General features: G+C 41.3%; 1 protein-coding gene across 1 annotated transcript; it reads left to right on the top strand.

Moving 5' to 3' along the window:
• The first annotated feature begins 10,253 nt into the window (after positions 1-10,253).
• Positions 10,254-15,656, top strand: C13H9orf40 (chromosome 13 C9orf40 homolog). The gene is made up of 2 exons (XM_021689381.1): positions 10,254-10,710; positions 15,451-15,656. The coding sequence occupies exons 1-2, from the start codon at positions 10,288-10,290 to the stop codon at positions 15,607-15,609; spliced, it is 582 nt and encodes a 193-aa protein (XP_021545056.1). The 5' UTR covers positions 10,254-10,287; the 3' UTR covers positions 15,610-15,656.
• Positions 15,657-16,042: the final 386 nt, after the last annotated feature.

Below are 16,042 nucleotides of genomic sequence, written 5' to 3'. Positions count from 1 at the left end.
TTAAAGACCACCATTGTTTAGATGAGTACTGTACTGTAATTCTTATTTTTGTCTCTGTGTTTCTTTTTAATCTGGCTGCATTCAGTTTTCAGTAGTTTGACTATGACGTGTCTATGCATGTGTGTTTTGGTTTGCTTTTGGAATTTATTCTGTTTGTCCTATCTGTGTGTTTGATGTTACTATTTCTGAAAAATCTTATCTCTTCAATTATTCCTTCTGCCCTATTCTTTCTGGGACTTCTATTGCATGTACATTAGATGGCTTGTTCTTGTCCCACAATTCCTGGATGCTCTGTTCGGGTGTTTGTTTTTTGTTTTTATTTAGTTTTTACTATTTTTATCTTCTTCTTTGTTTCCTTATGTTCAAGTTCCTTGAATCTTTCCTCATCTGTGTCCATTCTAATAATGAGCTTGTTAAGAATTTTCATCTGTTATGCTTTTTATTTCAAGCATTTCCATTTCTCTTTGTAATTTCCAACTCTCTGCTGAAATTCCCTGTGCGTCAATGCATGTTTTTCACCATTTCCACCATATCCTTTAATATATTACAGGAGTTTGATTGATAAAGACTGATAACCCCAATAACTTGCTGAGTCTAGTTCTGTTAATTGCTTCATCTCTTGACATTTGTTTGTTTTCTCCTATTGCTTTTTTCCCGAGTCTTATGTTATTGAATGCTATCCGTTGTGTAGAAAAACAACAACAAACAGAGATAAACAGTATTTATGTCTAGGTATAAATATATGCCCGGTAGGCTGATATGGGAGGCTGAGTCAATCTTGCAAGAAGGTGAGTTGGGCTTTGCATTTTATCAGCATGGCCTTCAGCCTCTGCTAGCAGTAACTTGTTCCTACCTTGTGCTGAGGACAGGATGCCAGAGGGTCTTTCCCAGTGTTGTTGTACTCTCTCCAGCATTCAGCTGTGTCTGCATGCCTGTGTCACAGAGGTATTTTTGCTCCATGCTCCTACCTCTACCCCAGGGGTAGGCCACTTATTGTTCCTTGTGAGTCTGTGCTAGGTTCATGGTAGGGAAAATGGGAATTCTTGTTGTCTTGGTGTAGCCTCAGTCTTAGGCAGGCTCTGTCACCTAGGCCTCATAAGTGGGTTTTTCTCAGCATTCCCATCCTCTTCCCCATGTATTTACGATTGGTCTTAAGCAGGAATTTCCTGATTTTTGCTTTTACTTTTCCTCTAAGGATCTTTGCCCTTGTCCTGGGGATAAGAGGTTTTCCTACCCCTCCCCTGAGGCAGAGGGGGTTTTCTTCCACTGCTCCCCACAAAGAAACAATGTCTGTCCCTTCCAGTCTCCTGCTTTACCCCAAGTCTTTGTCTTGAGCAATGGAAGGCCATGAAAAAAAACTCTTATGAGTACAAACATCCTTTGTGTAAGCGATTCCCAACTATTCCAAACTGAGATGCTAATGCACAATTGCCAAAAAAGGAAAAATTTTTGCAGATTTCTTAGCTTATGAAACAGCCACTTTTGACACAAAACTCCTACATCAAAGTCAAAGGAGAATTTACAACTCACAGCAATAGCATTAGCCAGAGTATTAATTTTGGGTCTTACCCTGAGACCCAAACCTCACAGAGTGACCCGAGCAGCACTAGGTGACATGTGCACAAACATTGGGTTGCATTACAGGAGAACCTTGAGCTTAGGAAAGCTTACTCTTCTATGATGGGCAAGCAGTAAGTGTGATTGACTCTGCCCTAGGAGAAGACACTGTGCTAGACAGTAAATAAACCTACCCTCTGTTCCAGAAGGAGACAGTCTCTATCTTCTGAGCCCGTTCACTTTACACACATCCTTGAAAAGATAATCTAGACTAAAGCTAGCCAGTACCTCTGCTTGCAAAATACGCTGAAATGCAAAGAACCATGGGAAATTGGCTCCCAACAGAAGGTAACAGAAGCCAGACACTGTGTTGCCCTATAGTAAGGAAACTTGTAACCCAGACAAAATACCAGTGTCACGGAGATAACCTGAGGTGGCCCAAAGATGGGTCCCATATGCCTTCTACCCATGTGTCCTAATACCCCACCCCAATGACTACTGGTAACAGTCTTGTCCCAGAACCTTTTATGCAATACCAAAAAAACGCACATATAAATGTGTGTATATACGTGTGAACCTTACTTTTTTGACTTAATACATTTTCCCAATTGTTCTATATCCATACACATAAATTCCTTTAATAAAATCTGTATGTCGGGCGCCTGGGTGGCTCAGTCATTAAGCGTCTGCCTTCGGCTCAGGTCATGGTCCCAGGGTCCTGGGATCGAGTCCCGCATCGGGCTTCCCGCTCCTTGGGAGCCTGCTTCTCCCTCTGTTTCTGTCTCTCATGAATAAATAAATAAAATTTAAAAAAAAAAAAAAAAAAAAAATCTGTATGTCGGGCGCCTGGGTGGCTCAGTCATTAAGCGTCTGCCTTCGGCTCAGGTCATGATTCCAGGTCCTGGGATCGAGCCCCGCGTCGGGCTCCCTGCTCCGCGGGAAGCCTGCTTCTCCCTCTCCCACTCCCCCTGCTTGTGTTCCCTCTCTCGCTGTGTCTCTCTCTCTGTCAAATAAATAAATAAAATCTTTAAAAAAAAATAAAAAAAAATCTATGTCTGTATGTATAATACACACACACACACACACATAATGCTAACAAGTAACATTTAGGTTCTTTTCAACCTTTTGCTATTCAGCATTATACTACAATGAATAGTCCAGTAGGTACTGCTTTGTGTCCATTCTCAGTGGACACATTCATACATCTGGTGTAAATTCCTAAAGGTGAGTAGTGTATTTTAAAATTTTCATAGATGTTGTCAGACAGCTCTCTTAAAAGGTTACACTTTAAAACAAGGTATCTGTCTCTCAGTATTTTCACCAACACAACCTACTATTAAACATTTTAACGATGGCCAAGCTTATGTTGAAAACTGCATTAAAATCTTGTGCAACATGCAATGTCTTTGTTTTCTTGTCTGTTTGTTTTGCTCTTCACTATCACAGACGCCTGGGAAGCAAGAAACAGACTGTAGGAACACAGACCAGGTCAGTGTCCCAGCCTATTTACTGCGTGGTGTTCACTTTTTCCTTCACCCTACAAACATTTATTGAGAACCGCATTGTGTCAGGTATAAGGCTTGATCTTGGGGATTCAAAGGTCAGAAGTTAATGTTTTTCCCACCAGAGCTTACATAGCAGAGGAAAGGTGTCAAACAAGTAATTACAAAACAACAATGGCAACAAGTAATTACCTAATTGTAAGAACTGAGGTCACCATTATAAAGGACAGGTACAGGGTACTCTGAGCAGTAGGGAGGTACTGAGATGTCCCTAAAGAAATATTTGAGCTGAGACCTGAAGGAAGAACAGAACTTATCAAACACACAGATACAGTCAAGGATCTGTATTTCATTTTTCAAGTGTTCCTGCTATAATCACCATTTACTTGTACCTTAGTTAGTACAAAGAGGAAAACTGGTATTTTTCCAGGCTGTAAGAAAATTTATACAATTTTCTTTATACTGGTTGAGTTCTTATAGAATAAAATCAGATATGTCATAGTCAGTGGTTTGAATATTACAAGGTTGATGAATTTCCTTTTGTATATTATATATATTAATATATGCTATATATTAGTATATGCTAACACATACTATACTCATATATAATGAATAAATACACTTTCCTACAACAAGGAAGCAGGCATATCTAAAAGTTAAAAGTTATACAAGAATATAACCTTGAAGTCAAAGTAAAATCTTACAGGAAGGCATTTTCTGCTTCGAGTCAAGATGGAATAATGGACCACATTCACCCTCTCACCTAAAACAACCAAAAACCAGGACACAATATATAAAACAACTGCCAACAAAGGCCAGTGATCAATGAGAGACAGGAAACAAGGTGAGCCCTACTCACTGCTTTGAGTCTCCAGGATATGGCCTTAGGAGGGGAAACTCGGGCCAAGCCTGGAGGTGTGCCTGAACTGAGGACATGATGTTGACAGTCCAGGGAAACCAAGGCAGCTAGAGTTTGCAGGACAGAGTACCTGAGAGGAGGAAACCACACAGAGAGCACTCTGGAGATCAGAGCAGAGTCGTCCCCCTCCCCTACCCCCAGAACACTGATCTACAGAGTACTGATGAGTGCATGTGCGTGAGGTAACTTCCCAAGGCCAGAGCAAGAAGCAACAACAAAGTAAACTCATAATACCCGGTATCCAATAAAAAATTACCATGTATGCAGACACAGAACAAAACAACATCCCTAGAGAGGAGAAAGACTAACCAATGGAAACCAACCCAGAACCGACACAGATGTTAGAATTACCAGAGAAGGACATTAAAACAGTGAGCGTAACTGTTCCATGTGTTCAGAAAGTTATACAGAGATGTAAGGAAGACCCACACTGAACTTCTGGAGATGGTAAGTACATTGTCTGGGATGACAAATACAGTGTATGAGATTAACAGCAGAAAAGGCATGAGAAAAGAAAAGGTTAATGAGCTTCAAATCATAGCAATAGAAACTAGCCAAAACACTAAGGGAAAAAAGGCCACACTGGCTTTTTTGCTGTCCCAAGCTCATGCCAGACATGCTCTTGCTTTAGCACATTTGCACTTGTTATTACCTCTGCCTACAATTACGCACCATAAATACTCAACTCACCCCTGATTTTCCTCAGGTCCCTGCTCAAAAGTCTCCTTATCTGAGAAACCCTTCTTGACCACCTAATATAACCTCCCCCATCCTTATTCTGCTTTGTTCTTCCTCGCACCTGACAGATGTACTTGTTTACTGTCTATCTCCCTCAATATAAGCTTCACTTGGGGAGTCACAAGACAGGGATTTTTGTTTTGCTTACTGTGGTAACTCTAGAATTTCCCCTGGTCCATAGGAAATGCTATTTTTCAAGGAATAATAAGTGAGCATAAGGTTGTGAAGGGGCAGTTATACTTCTGATATGAGTACCTGGTTGGATGAATGATGGGATACAGGGGACACAAGAATGGACTATGAGATGCCTGTGAAGCATTCAAGCAAAGTGATGAGTAGTCATTCATTCAACAATTATGTACCGAGCACCTGATACATGCCAGGCACTGTTCTAGGTGCTTGAGTATATCATAAGTGAAAAAAATAAACAAAAAACAAAGAACCCTACCCTCAAGGAGCTTACTTTTTAGAGAAGGACACAATAAGAATAATAAATAAGTGAATCATGTAATAAATTGGAAGGTGATATGTGCTATAGAAAAAAAAAATCAGGCAAAGGGAATCTCTAGAGTCCTGGGCAGCGCCGAGTGAGTTGAAATTTTAAATAGGGTGGTCAGGACTGGGCTTATTGAGAAGTTGACAAGGGTCTGACGCTTTGGGGTGAGGTTTATCTGTTAAATTGGCAATAATACCTGTCATGGAGTTCTGAGGATTAAATGAGATATGTAAAAGGTCTGGTGAATACATAGTTGCTAAAAAAATTTTAAACCACTTCCCCACCCTAAACTGCTGTAGGGCTTTAATCAGTCTGAAACAGGCAAATTTTAAGATAAGCAGAATGTGAGTGTGCATCCCTTCTTTACCAAGAAGACAGGAAGAGAAAAGTATCCGTCTTTGTTGCTTTGCTGTTACTAATGATGAGTTCTGAGTCATTATCCATAAGAAGTGCTGGGGAAAGAAATCAGAGTTACTTATACAAAATTATAGGATAGGAAGAAGATCCTATTGGGTCAATATAAAAGTGCACCTGGACAGGGTGAGGGTGGGAGTGAAGGGTTGCAAGATTTCCACTTTATATGAAGTGATACAGTGTTAACTTGAAGTAAACTGTGGAAAGTTAAAGATGTATATTGCAATCCTTAGAGCAACCACTGAAAATTCATGCAAAGAGGTATTTAATTTAATAGATTAAATTAAATTTAAATTCAAAACAATACCGAATTAATCCAAAAGAGGTCTGAAAAGGACGTACAGAGTCAAAGAAAGGGAACAGACAGCAAATAAATAGTAAAAGACTAGACTTAAATCCAGTCATCTCAATAATTTCTATCAAGTGTTAAAGAACTAAACAATTAAAATATAGAAACTTCCAGAATGTCAGAAAAGCAAGATCCAACTATGTATGTTGTCTCTACAGATAAACTGAAAGTAAATGGATGGAAAAAAAGATGTGCTGTGCAAATGGTAAGTATAAGAGGGCTGGAACTACTATAATATCAAAGAAAGACGACTTGAAAATGAAGAGCATTACCAGCTATAAAGAGGGATATTTCATAAGAACAAAGGGTTAATACATCAGAGACAGAACAATCATAATATATGTGTGCCTAATAACGGAGCTTCAAAACACATAGACAACAACTGACAACTAAAAGGAGAAACAGAAAAATCTACTGTCCTAGTTGGGTATTTAACACCTATTTCTTAGCAATTCATAGAACGTTTAGACCAAAAAATCCCCCCAAAAAACAAAAAACCCCAAATCTGTAAAGACATATCATATCTGAGAAACACTTCCAACCATCTTGACCTAAGTAACACTGATAGAGCACTATGCCGAATACCTGCAGGATATTATGTTCTTTCCAAGAACACATGTTACATGTACCATGATAATTCATATGCTGGGTCATAAAATAAATCTCAACAAATTTAAAACGATTAAAACCACACAGATAATGAATTAAATGAGAAAGGAATTAAACTAGAAATCAGTAAGGAAAAGATATCTAGGAAAACCTCCAATACTTGAAAAGTTAACACAAATAATTTATAGGTCAAAAAAGAAATCAAGGAATGCAATGTACAGTATAGGGAATACAGTCAATAATTTTCTAATAACTGTAAGGTGACAGATGGTAACTAGACTTATCATGGGGATCATTTCATAATGTATAAAAATATCAAATCACTGTGATGTACACCTGAAAACAGGATACAGCATGTCAATTAGACTTCAATTTAAAAAAAACCATGAACTGGGCGCCTGGGTGGCTCAGTTGGTTAAGCGACTGCCTTCGGCTCAGGTCATGATCCTGGAGTCCCGGGATCGAGTCCCGCGTCGGGCTCCCTGCTCGTCAGGGAGTCTGCTTCTCCCTCTGACCCTCCCCCCTCTCATGTGCTCTCTCTCTTTCAAATAAATAAATAAAATCTTTAAAAAAAAAAAAAAAAAACCATGAACAAGTATGCTCATTGCATACTATTTCTTTTTTTTTTTTTAAGATTTTATTTATTTATTTGACAGAGAGAGAGAGACAGCGAGAGAGGGAACACAAGCAGGGGGAGTGGGAGAGGGAGAAGCAGGCTTCCCGCGGAGCAGGGAGCCCGATGTGGGACTCGATCCCAGGACCCTGGGATCATGACCTGAGCCGAAGGCAGACGCTTAACGACTGAGCCACCCAGGTGCCCCTGCACACTATTTCTAACTGCAAAAATCTGAAAAAAAATCAAACGTTTATCAATAGATTCATATGATGAAATACCATGCTCAATATAAATGAATGAAATATGATTACATGCACAAAAATATTAAATAAGGAAAATAGGAAAGCAAAGAACTCATATTTTAAGTAGGCAAAAGATTTGAACATTTTACAAAGAAGAGATACAGACAGGGCGCCTGGGTGGCTCAGTCGGTTAAAGCGCCTGCCTTCAGCTCAGGTCATGACCCCAGGGTCCTGGGATCGAGCCCCGCATCGGGCTCCCTGCTCGGCGGGGAGTCTGCTTCTCCCTCTACTCCTCCCCTCTTCTCGTGATCTCTCTCACTTTCCCTCACAAATAAATTATTTAAAAAAAAAAAAGAAGAGATACAGATAGCAAACTATCATTAGTCAACATCATTAGTCATTAGGGAAATGTAAATGTAAATTAAAATTATAATAAGACTAAAAATAAAGTCTGACCATACCAATTGTTGGAGAGCATGTGTAGGAACTGGAGTTCTCATACACTGCTGATGGGAAAGTAAAATGGTATAACCACTTTTGGCAATTTGCTAGAAAACTGAAGACACCTACCACATGGTCCAGCCATTCTACTCCTAGGTATGTACCCAAGAGAAAAGAAATCTTATGTCCATACGAAGCCTTACACACAAATGTTCTCAGCAGCTTTATCTGTATAGCCCCAAACTGGAAGCAACCTACATGTCCATCAACAGTAAATGGAGAAACAAATTACGATACAGCCACACAATGGAGAAGTACTGAGTAATAAAATTTTGAATGAATCTCAAAATAATTGTGCTGAAGGAAGCCAAACAACAACAGTATATACTGTGATTCCATTTATATAAAACTCCAGAAAATGCAAATTAATCTATAATGACAGAGAGTAAAGCACTGGTTAACTTCCCCTGGAAGGAACCAGGGGAAGAGATTGGAATCACAAAAGGGAAAATGGAAACTTTTGGGGGTGATGGAGATGTGTATTATCTTAATTGTGGCTATGATTTCACAGGAATATACATATGTCAAAATTCAGCAAAGTAAACACTTTAAATATATGCATTTTATTTTATGTCAATTAAGGCTCCATATAGTGTTAAAAAAAAACAGCAAAACCAAAAATGTTATTTAAGAACACAAACACAAATGAGAAAATTACAAAGTAAAGCAAAGGGATGGTTAATTCAAAATTCAAAACAGCAATTACCTGGAGTGGAGGTAAGAGAAAAGGGCACCAGTGGAAGAAGCAGGTAGGGACCTTGTCATGTTCTGGCCCAAGTAATTTTCTATATATAAAACTGGGTGCTGGGCATCTTACTATCATTCCTTTGTGTTTTATACAACTTTTTGTATATATGATGTATTTCACAATTTAGAAAAACAAGAGTCTGTGGTGAGGACCCCAAAGGAATGTATCTCTCCCGCATTTTATCATTTTTGGGAAGGATACCCTCAAATCTTTTCAAATAAAAGTAAGGTCTTCCATATCTGATCTGTGTGATCTGCTCTTTGAGACTGACAGGTTATCAATTTCAAAGAAGAAGGAATGGAAAGATCAAACAGAAAAGCTATTGTTTAACACCCTAACTTATTATATTTCTGTGCCTATTAAGTAAGTCGTTGCCTATCTTCTCACAACCTTGGCATGGGGTAAATAGTATATAGGTAAGTACTTACCAGTTAAGAGTACAGTTATCCTCCTTGCACTTTCTCTAGATCATGCAGCTCTCTTCCTCATTTTTGTTTACTCGGTTACTATCCTTATCAACCATCAAAATACAAGCTATAGTAAATTCACTGCTCTCATCCCCCTCCCTTTGCTTGATAACAAATTCTGCTGGAAGGAAGGTCTTGGAATCTCACTTTAGATCATCGCACCGAGTAAGAAGGGAACTCTGTGTGCTTCCCACATAATTTAAGAGCCAAACAAGTTTAGGTTTCATTTGGAAAAGGAGAGCTGTGTTCCAGGCTTGGCTCTGGGATGAGCTATTTTGGATGAGCTGCACATGTCCTCTGCAACTTCATCAGTGAATTTTTAATCAAAAGATCTTCGAAGAATGTGGTGCCAATTCACTTTCCACGACAGCCACTGCAAAACATACACTTCGTTGGGTTTTGTTTTGTTCCGCTTGGTTTTTGCGTGTTGGCTTTAGCGACTTCCCTCAGCCCCACCCCCGTACAACAGTCCGCCTGAAATGATCATTTAACGTGGCGCTGGAGCCTCTCAACACTAGTTTGCTGAAGTCTGTACCTCCTGGAGGTGATTTTAACCTCCTGAAAGCGACCCTGAGGCCACTGACTCGAGTTAAGGGAATATTAACAAATACATTCTAAAGGTCTTAAACCTACACCGCTTTACCGAGCTCGAGATTTGCATAGCGGCTCCCCACCCCTGGGCAAACAAGGTCACGCCCTCCCGGGGGACCAAGCCCCTGGACCTTTAATAAAGCCTCGGCCGCCTTCCCGCCTCCCCCACCCAACCCCGAGCGCGCACTTCCGGCCGCGGGGGCGTTCGGGAGCGCGCCTCGCGAGTCTCCACCAACCAGCGGCTCCGCCTGGCCGGCGCGAGGACGCGCGCGCACATTTGTGCGCAGGTTCGAATCTCCGCCGCTTCGCGGTAGCTCCCCAACGTCCGGCAGTACCTCGGCCGCAGTGAGGGCAGCGCGCGCGGGCTGCGCCGGGCCCGGCCGCCCCGCCCCCTCCGCCCGCCCCACCTGCCCGCCGCCCGCTCGCCCTGAGCAGGTCTTCGCCCGCCCTCGCGCGCTCCGCCCTCGCCCTCCGCCCCCGGAGTTATCCGCGCTCGGCCTCCCGCGCCGGGCGGGCTCCGCCCGAGGCTCCGGGGCCCATGGCCAAGCGGCGTGCGGCCAAGCCGCTAACGTTCCACGTGCCTTGGAAGCGGCTCCTGCTCTGCGACTTCCCCGAGGAGCCGCCGCCGCTCTGGATCCCGCCGCCGGGGGCCTCCCATCCCGGGCAGCCAGTCGGCGCCCCGGAGCTGCCCCGAAAGCGCAAAATCGACGCGGGGGCTATGACTGAGCCTTCAGCTTCGCCCAGCAAGCGCCGCGACGGCCGGGACAGCAGCGTTCCGGGCGGCGTGCAGCGTGAGGGCCGAGGCCTGGAGACGGGCGAGCCGCCGCAGCAGCTGCCTCCCGTGCGGCCCCGCGGGCCAGGGGAGGAGCCCCGGGGCGCCCGGCCCCCGAGGGGCGGTGGCGACGACGGGGCGGGGCGCACAGAGCCCCGGCGGGGAGACTGGGGGGCAGCACCGCGCCAGGTAGGGGCTGGGGGCTGGCTGAGCTCTCCAGAGGGCGGGCGGGGTGAGGGGATAGGGGGTCACCCTTTACGCAGCTACTGCGCGCCCCGGGAGGGAACAGATTGTCACCGTCTTGACTCGGGTTCATCAAGAAGCCCCAAAAGGCGAAAAGCCGGGGTCCCTGCTGCAGGAAGGACTCGGACTCCCAGGCTACACAGGAAGGGCCCCAGAGCCCTTGGCCTCTTGGCAGCGTTTGGGGAGAGTCCTTTGGGCTGAAAGCACCTGGCTAAACGAGGGGGAAACAGTCGGTCCGGTGAGGTATACATGGGCTTGCACCTTCAGTGCCTGTCCTGTGTGAGAGGGAAGCAAGAGGGTGGGTCACGACAGACCTGAGCTTTCTGGAGACTTTGTGAACCGCGATAGGTCTGCTCAAATGGAGAAAGGTGCAGCGCGCCTTCCTTGGCTTAACAATGATTTCTTCTAGAATTCGTGATAGATTTCTTTCTAAAGAGTGTGACCAGTGTGGTGGCCATCAGTTGGATGGCCTGTAGGCATAGGGCAGCACTTCTGGTAGAGGAAGGCCCCTCCTCCCTATCTTGGGAAAAGGCATTAAAAAACTCAGAGGGTTAGATCGGATCCAGTGAAGAAGGACCATTGTTGAAAATTAATTTGGACCCTAAAGTAAACCGTCTACTAGGATCATATATAAGAGTTCTTACTCTTTGGGAAACGAGCCTGCCCCATCTCTGCACCTAAGAGCTGACTTGTCTAGATCTGTGCTGTTCAATATGGCAGCCACTAACTGTGTGGAACGACTGAAAACTTGAAATGTGACTAGTCCAAATGGAGTTGTAGCTATAAGTGTAAAATACACTCTAGATTTCGAAGATCTCAAAAATTTTTATATTGATTACCCATTGAAAGAACTTGGAGATACTTGGTTGAATAAAATGTATGAAAATTTACCTGTTGTACTTTTTTTAGTATGGCCACTAGAAAAATTTATGTTCGTGGCTGGCATTATATATTTATTGGACAGCTTTGGTCTAGACTTAGGAATTCAAGGCTGCTTTTTGGCAGTTCTGGGTTGACTTACCAGAAGCTTTGGGAATACGAAGACCAAATGTAGGGCTCAATTCACCAAACTCTTCAAGCACCACATCATAGCATCCGTCTCACATTTTGCCATTGTTTTAAGTATCTTATGTAGAATTTACCAAATGCCTTGCTAGACAAAAAGTGAATTGAGGTTCCTTTGGCAGGACGTCTTGGTGAAAAACCCAATAAAATGAGAACTTGGTAGTTGGGAAGGAGCTTTTTCTGTGGTTGTAAGAAATTATCTTTGGACAGTAACGATGAGGATTTCTGGATGAAATTCTAAATTGTAAATATTTCCACCCCCAGTTGTCTTGGAATTTAGAAAACGGGTTTGTTTAGACTTTTTTTTTTCAGGTTGCTTTTAGATGTTCAAAATCTGCTTACTTAAAACCGAATGATAGCACTTACGTTTTGAAAACAGAATAGTTAGAATTTACAGTTATAGCGTGTGTTGCCAATGGCAAACCCTAAAATAACCCCAGAATGATAGTCATCCAGACCTATTTGATATGGAGATAACTACTGTGCACTTTGAAAACTTTTCCTCTTGAGACCATTTTGGTACCCCACCCATATATGGACTTGTCTTTTCTACCAGAACATATTGACTGCAGTATGCCACAGATTGATAAGAAGGAAATATGGAGAATTTTTTAGTGGACTGACACAAACACCTTCTTAGAATCTCTTAGATACACCAGTATTTTTTTTTTTTTTTTTTTTTAGATTTTATTTATTTATTTGACAGCCAGAGAGGGAACACACACAGGGGGAGTGGGAGAGGGAGAAGCAGGCTTCCTGCAGAGCAGGGAGCCCGATACGGGACTCGATCCCAGGACTCTGGGATCATGACCTGAACCAAAGTCAGACGCTTAACAACTGAGCCACCCAGGGGTCCCATACACCAGTATCTTTCACAGCATTGACTACATCTGGCCGCTCTGCTTCCTAGTCACTATAGGTCCATGGCAAGGACTAAGCTTGGCCGTAGGGGTACCTTCTTCACCAAGACAATCCCTGTTCTTTTCTTTTGGCAAAAGCCTAGGAATCCTCATGTTTCTTCCTTTTGTTAGTTTTGTTCATTAGCTTCTTGTCTTCTGCAAATTTAAGAGGAACATGTTTTCTCCAGCTCCTCTCTTTCCTGCCTCCAAAGATGGAGGTTTTTTGTTTTAAGAGATTTCCAGTGAATTATCAAGATACAGGGTATAATGAAAATATGGAGACGTTAAAAAGTCTTCTCAATTCATGCAGTATATGTCTCCCTGGTTCCTGGCACTCAGAATAGTCCCTACCCTCACCCTTGGGATCTCATTTAGGAAAAAGTTTCTCAAAAATGTCCTTTCTACATTGAGAATTCAATTTAGGCAGAATAATGATACCTTTTTTCTGTCCTACAGCCTCAGAATATTTTTTGAGTTGTCTCAGATGGGTTTTTTTGTTGTTTTGTTTTGGTGTTTTTAGCCAGAGAACTAAAATAAAACCAGGTATTAATTAAATATTTGTGTGTTTTCTCATGATAGTGTTACTATATGCAGATTCATTGCTCTGTGCTGACCCTATTAGCTATTTTTAATGGAAAGTAAGAAGAAATGGTTTTTTTTTTTTTCCCTATTCCTAAGAAGAAAGTAATGAATGATTCATGGGTTTCTTGGGTTAGCAGTATTGAGCAATTACAGTACTAATCCTTAATTTGAAAGAGAGTCCTGGGGGCGCCTGGGTGGCTCAGTTGGTTTAGCGTTGGATTCTTGATTTTGGCTCAGGTCATGATCTCAGGGTTGTGAGATCATGGATCTAGTTGGGCTCTGTGCTGGGCATGAAGCCTGCTTAAGATTCTTCCTCTCCCTCTACCCCTCCCCCCTAAAATAAATAAATAAGTAGATAGGTAGAAATATATTTTAAAAAAAGAAAAAGAGCCCTGCATTTTACCGATGAGGAAACAGACTTAGATCAAGGTCAGAGTTAGTGGGTGGGGGAGTTATCATGCAAACCCAGGTCTATCTGGTGGCAAAGTTTGTGCTCTTAGCTACTAGGTTACACTGATGTCATTAAAGAATCTTTTTTGGGCCCATGTTTATAAGTAGGTATTTTGAACAGTAGATTTTTTCCAAAAGGCAGAGATACAGACCCTTGTTTTTAACCCTTCTTGCTTATCAAAATGAATTTTTTGGGGGGACATCATTTGAATTACTGCATTTTTTTTATCCCAGCGTAAAGAAATTCCAAAGACACTGTTAATTCTCTAAGCCTTAGTGTCTAAGGCATTCAGTGTACTTCCTCCTGAAATTTCCTAATAGGCTTGTGTGGTCCAGTAAAGTAACTAGCAACATGTTGCTATTGAGCATTGAAATGTGGCCAGTCTGAATAGTGCTGCAAGTGTAAAATACTTGCCAGATTGTGAAAACTTAGTATGACAAAAAGAATGTAAAAGATTTCATTAATTTTTTAAAAATATTGACTGCATGTTGAAATGATAATATTTTTGATATATCAGGTCAAATAAAATATTGTTAAGAGTAATTTCATCTGTTTCTTTTTTACTTTTTAAAATTACATACGTGGCTTTCATTATATTTCTGTTGGATAGTGGTATTACAGCAAGTATGAGCCTAAAGTGAAAACACAACCAAGTAGAATAGATATATAAATACTCATCTGGGTAGGGTGTTAACCTTCAAACTGGTCACCTTGGAATCCTGTATATAATTCCAGTGCTGCTTCCTTGCACAGAGTATTTTTGGGTTGCTTTTGAAATTCTGTGCCAATTTTGAACTTCATTGGAACATTGGCTTCACTTCATAATAACTTGAAACAGTATTATAGCCATTCAAAGGAATCTGTTGAATTTTAAACGGGACAGTACTCAACTTGGATTTATCAGTGTTAGTATACTGATTTAAAAGTCCTGCCATGTACCAAATCTTGTATCTTTAATAAAATAGTTTAAGATTTTCTTGCTATTTAGCATGTTTATAGCCTAAAATTTTTTGGCAAGGTGTCAGAATATTTTAGCGTATGTAAAGTCAGTCCCTTAAAATACCAAACCTCAGGGGAAAGACCAAAAATAAGTTTTAGGTATGTGTGTCCAATTGTTTCCTCACTGAAAGGTTAAAAAAAAAAAAATTTAAGACCATTTTCCAATGTTTTCTTTGGTTGAAAAATAGAAGAAAATTATCAAGAAGAGATGCTCTTGGGGGCACCTGGGTGGCTCAGTCGTTAAACGTCTGCCTTCGGCTCAGGTCATGATCCCAGGGTCCTGGGATCGAGCCCCGCATCGGGCTCCCTGCTCTGCGGGGAGCCTGCTTCTCCCTCTCCCCCTCCCCCTGTTTGTGTTCCCTCTCTTGCTGTGTCTCTCTCTGTCAAGTAAATAAATAAAATCTTTAAAAAAAAAAAAAGAAGAGATGCTCTTGGAAGAAATTCTCCTAAATTTAAACTACTAACAAAATATTTTCACAAATCCATGAATATGAAAATGCACAGATTTGACTGAGTCCATGAAGCACTTTGATTAGGGAGAATTTAAAGGTGTATTTGTTGAAGATGCAAAGTAAAAGACCACAAAATCTTAATGTGAGTTTGCTTTTAAAACAAAATTTGTTTCCTGAAAAAAAAAAGTAACTTTCTATAAAGCGTTGATGTACTTTCATCTTTCTTTTCTCCCTAAAGCTCAATGAAGAATTTTGGCAGTATAACACCTTCCAGTACTGGAGGAATCCTTTACCACCTATTGATCTGGCAGACATCGAAGATGTAGTTGAAGACAACCCGCCAGAAGCAACGCTTCAGGGCAAGGATGAAGTGGTTGAGATTGACATGGAGTCCTGACAGAAGGAACTGAAGAATAGGTTTCTCTGAATTTGAGGAGGCACCTATTAAGTGAATTCACATATTCTTAAGGAAAAAAGTTATTTTCCATACTTGATGTGATACCATTCCCAAACCTGAAAAATGAGGAAAAGTTGTTTTAAAGATAAATGCCTACAGTCAATACTGAAACTTTTAAAAGGGATTTGTCAAGGATGTAGTGCAGTTACAGGGGAAGTGTTTTATATATGTACTCTTAAAGAAAAATTTATGTTTAGACTCAGTTTGAAAATACTGATCTTATAAAAAGGAATTCTGGCAGTTTTAGAAATAGGTGGGGAACACTCAAATATTCCTCTTCTCTGTACCAAAAAGTTAATTTGTGGTACATGAAATGAGTATTGTTTTATAATAACTCTTATTAATAAAATGCTTTCTAGTACATTGTATTGAC

The sequence above is a fragment of the Neomonachus schauinslandi genome, chromosome 13, assembly GCF_002201575.2.
Source record: "Neomonachus schauinslandi chromosome 13, ASM220157v2, whole genome shotgun sequence".
Taxonomy (NCBI): Eukaryota; Metazoa; Chordata; class Mammalia; order Carnivora; family Phocidae; genus Neomonachus; species Neomonachus schauinslandi.
This window is presented reverse-complemented; position numbering and strand designations above follow the sequence as displayed.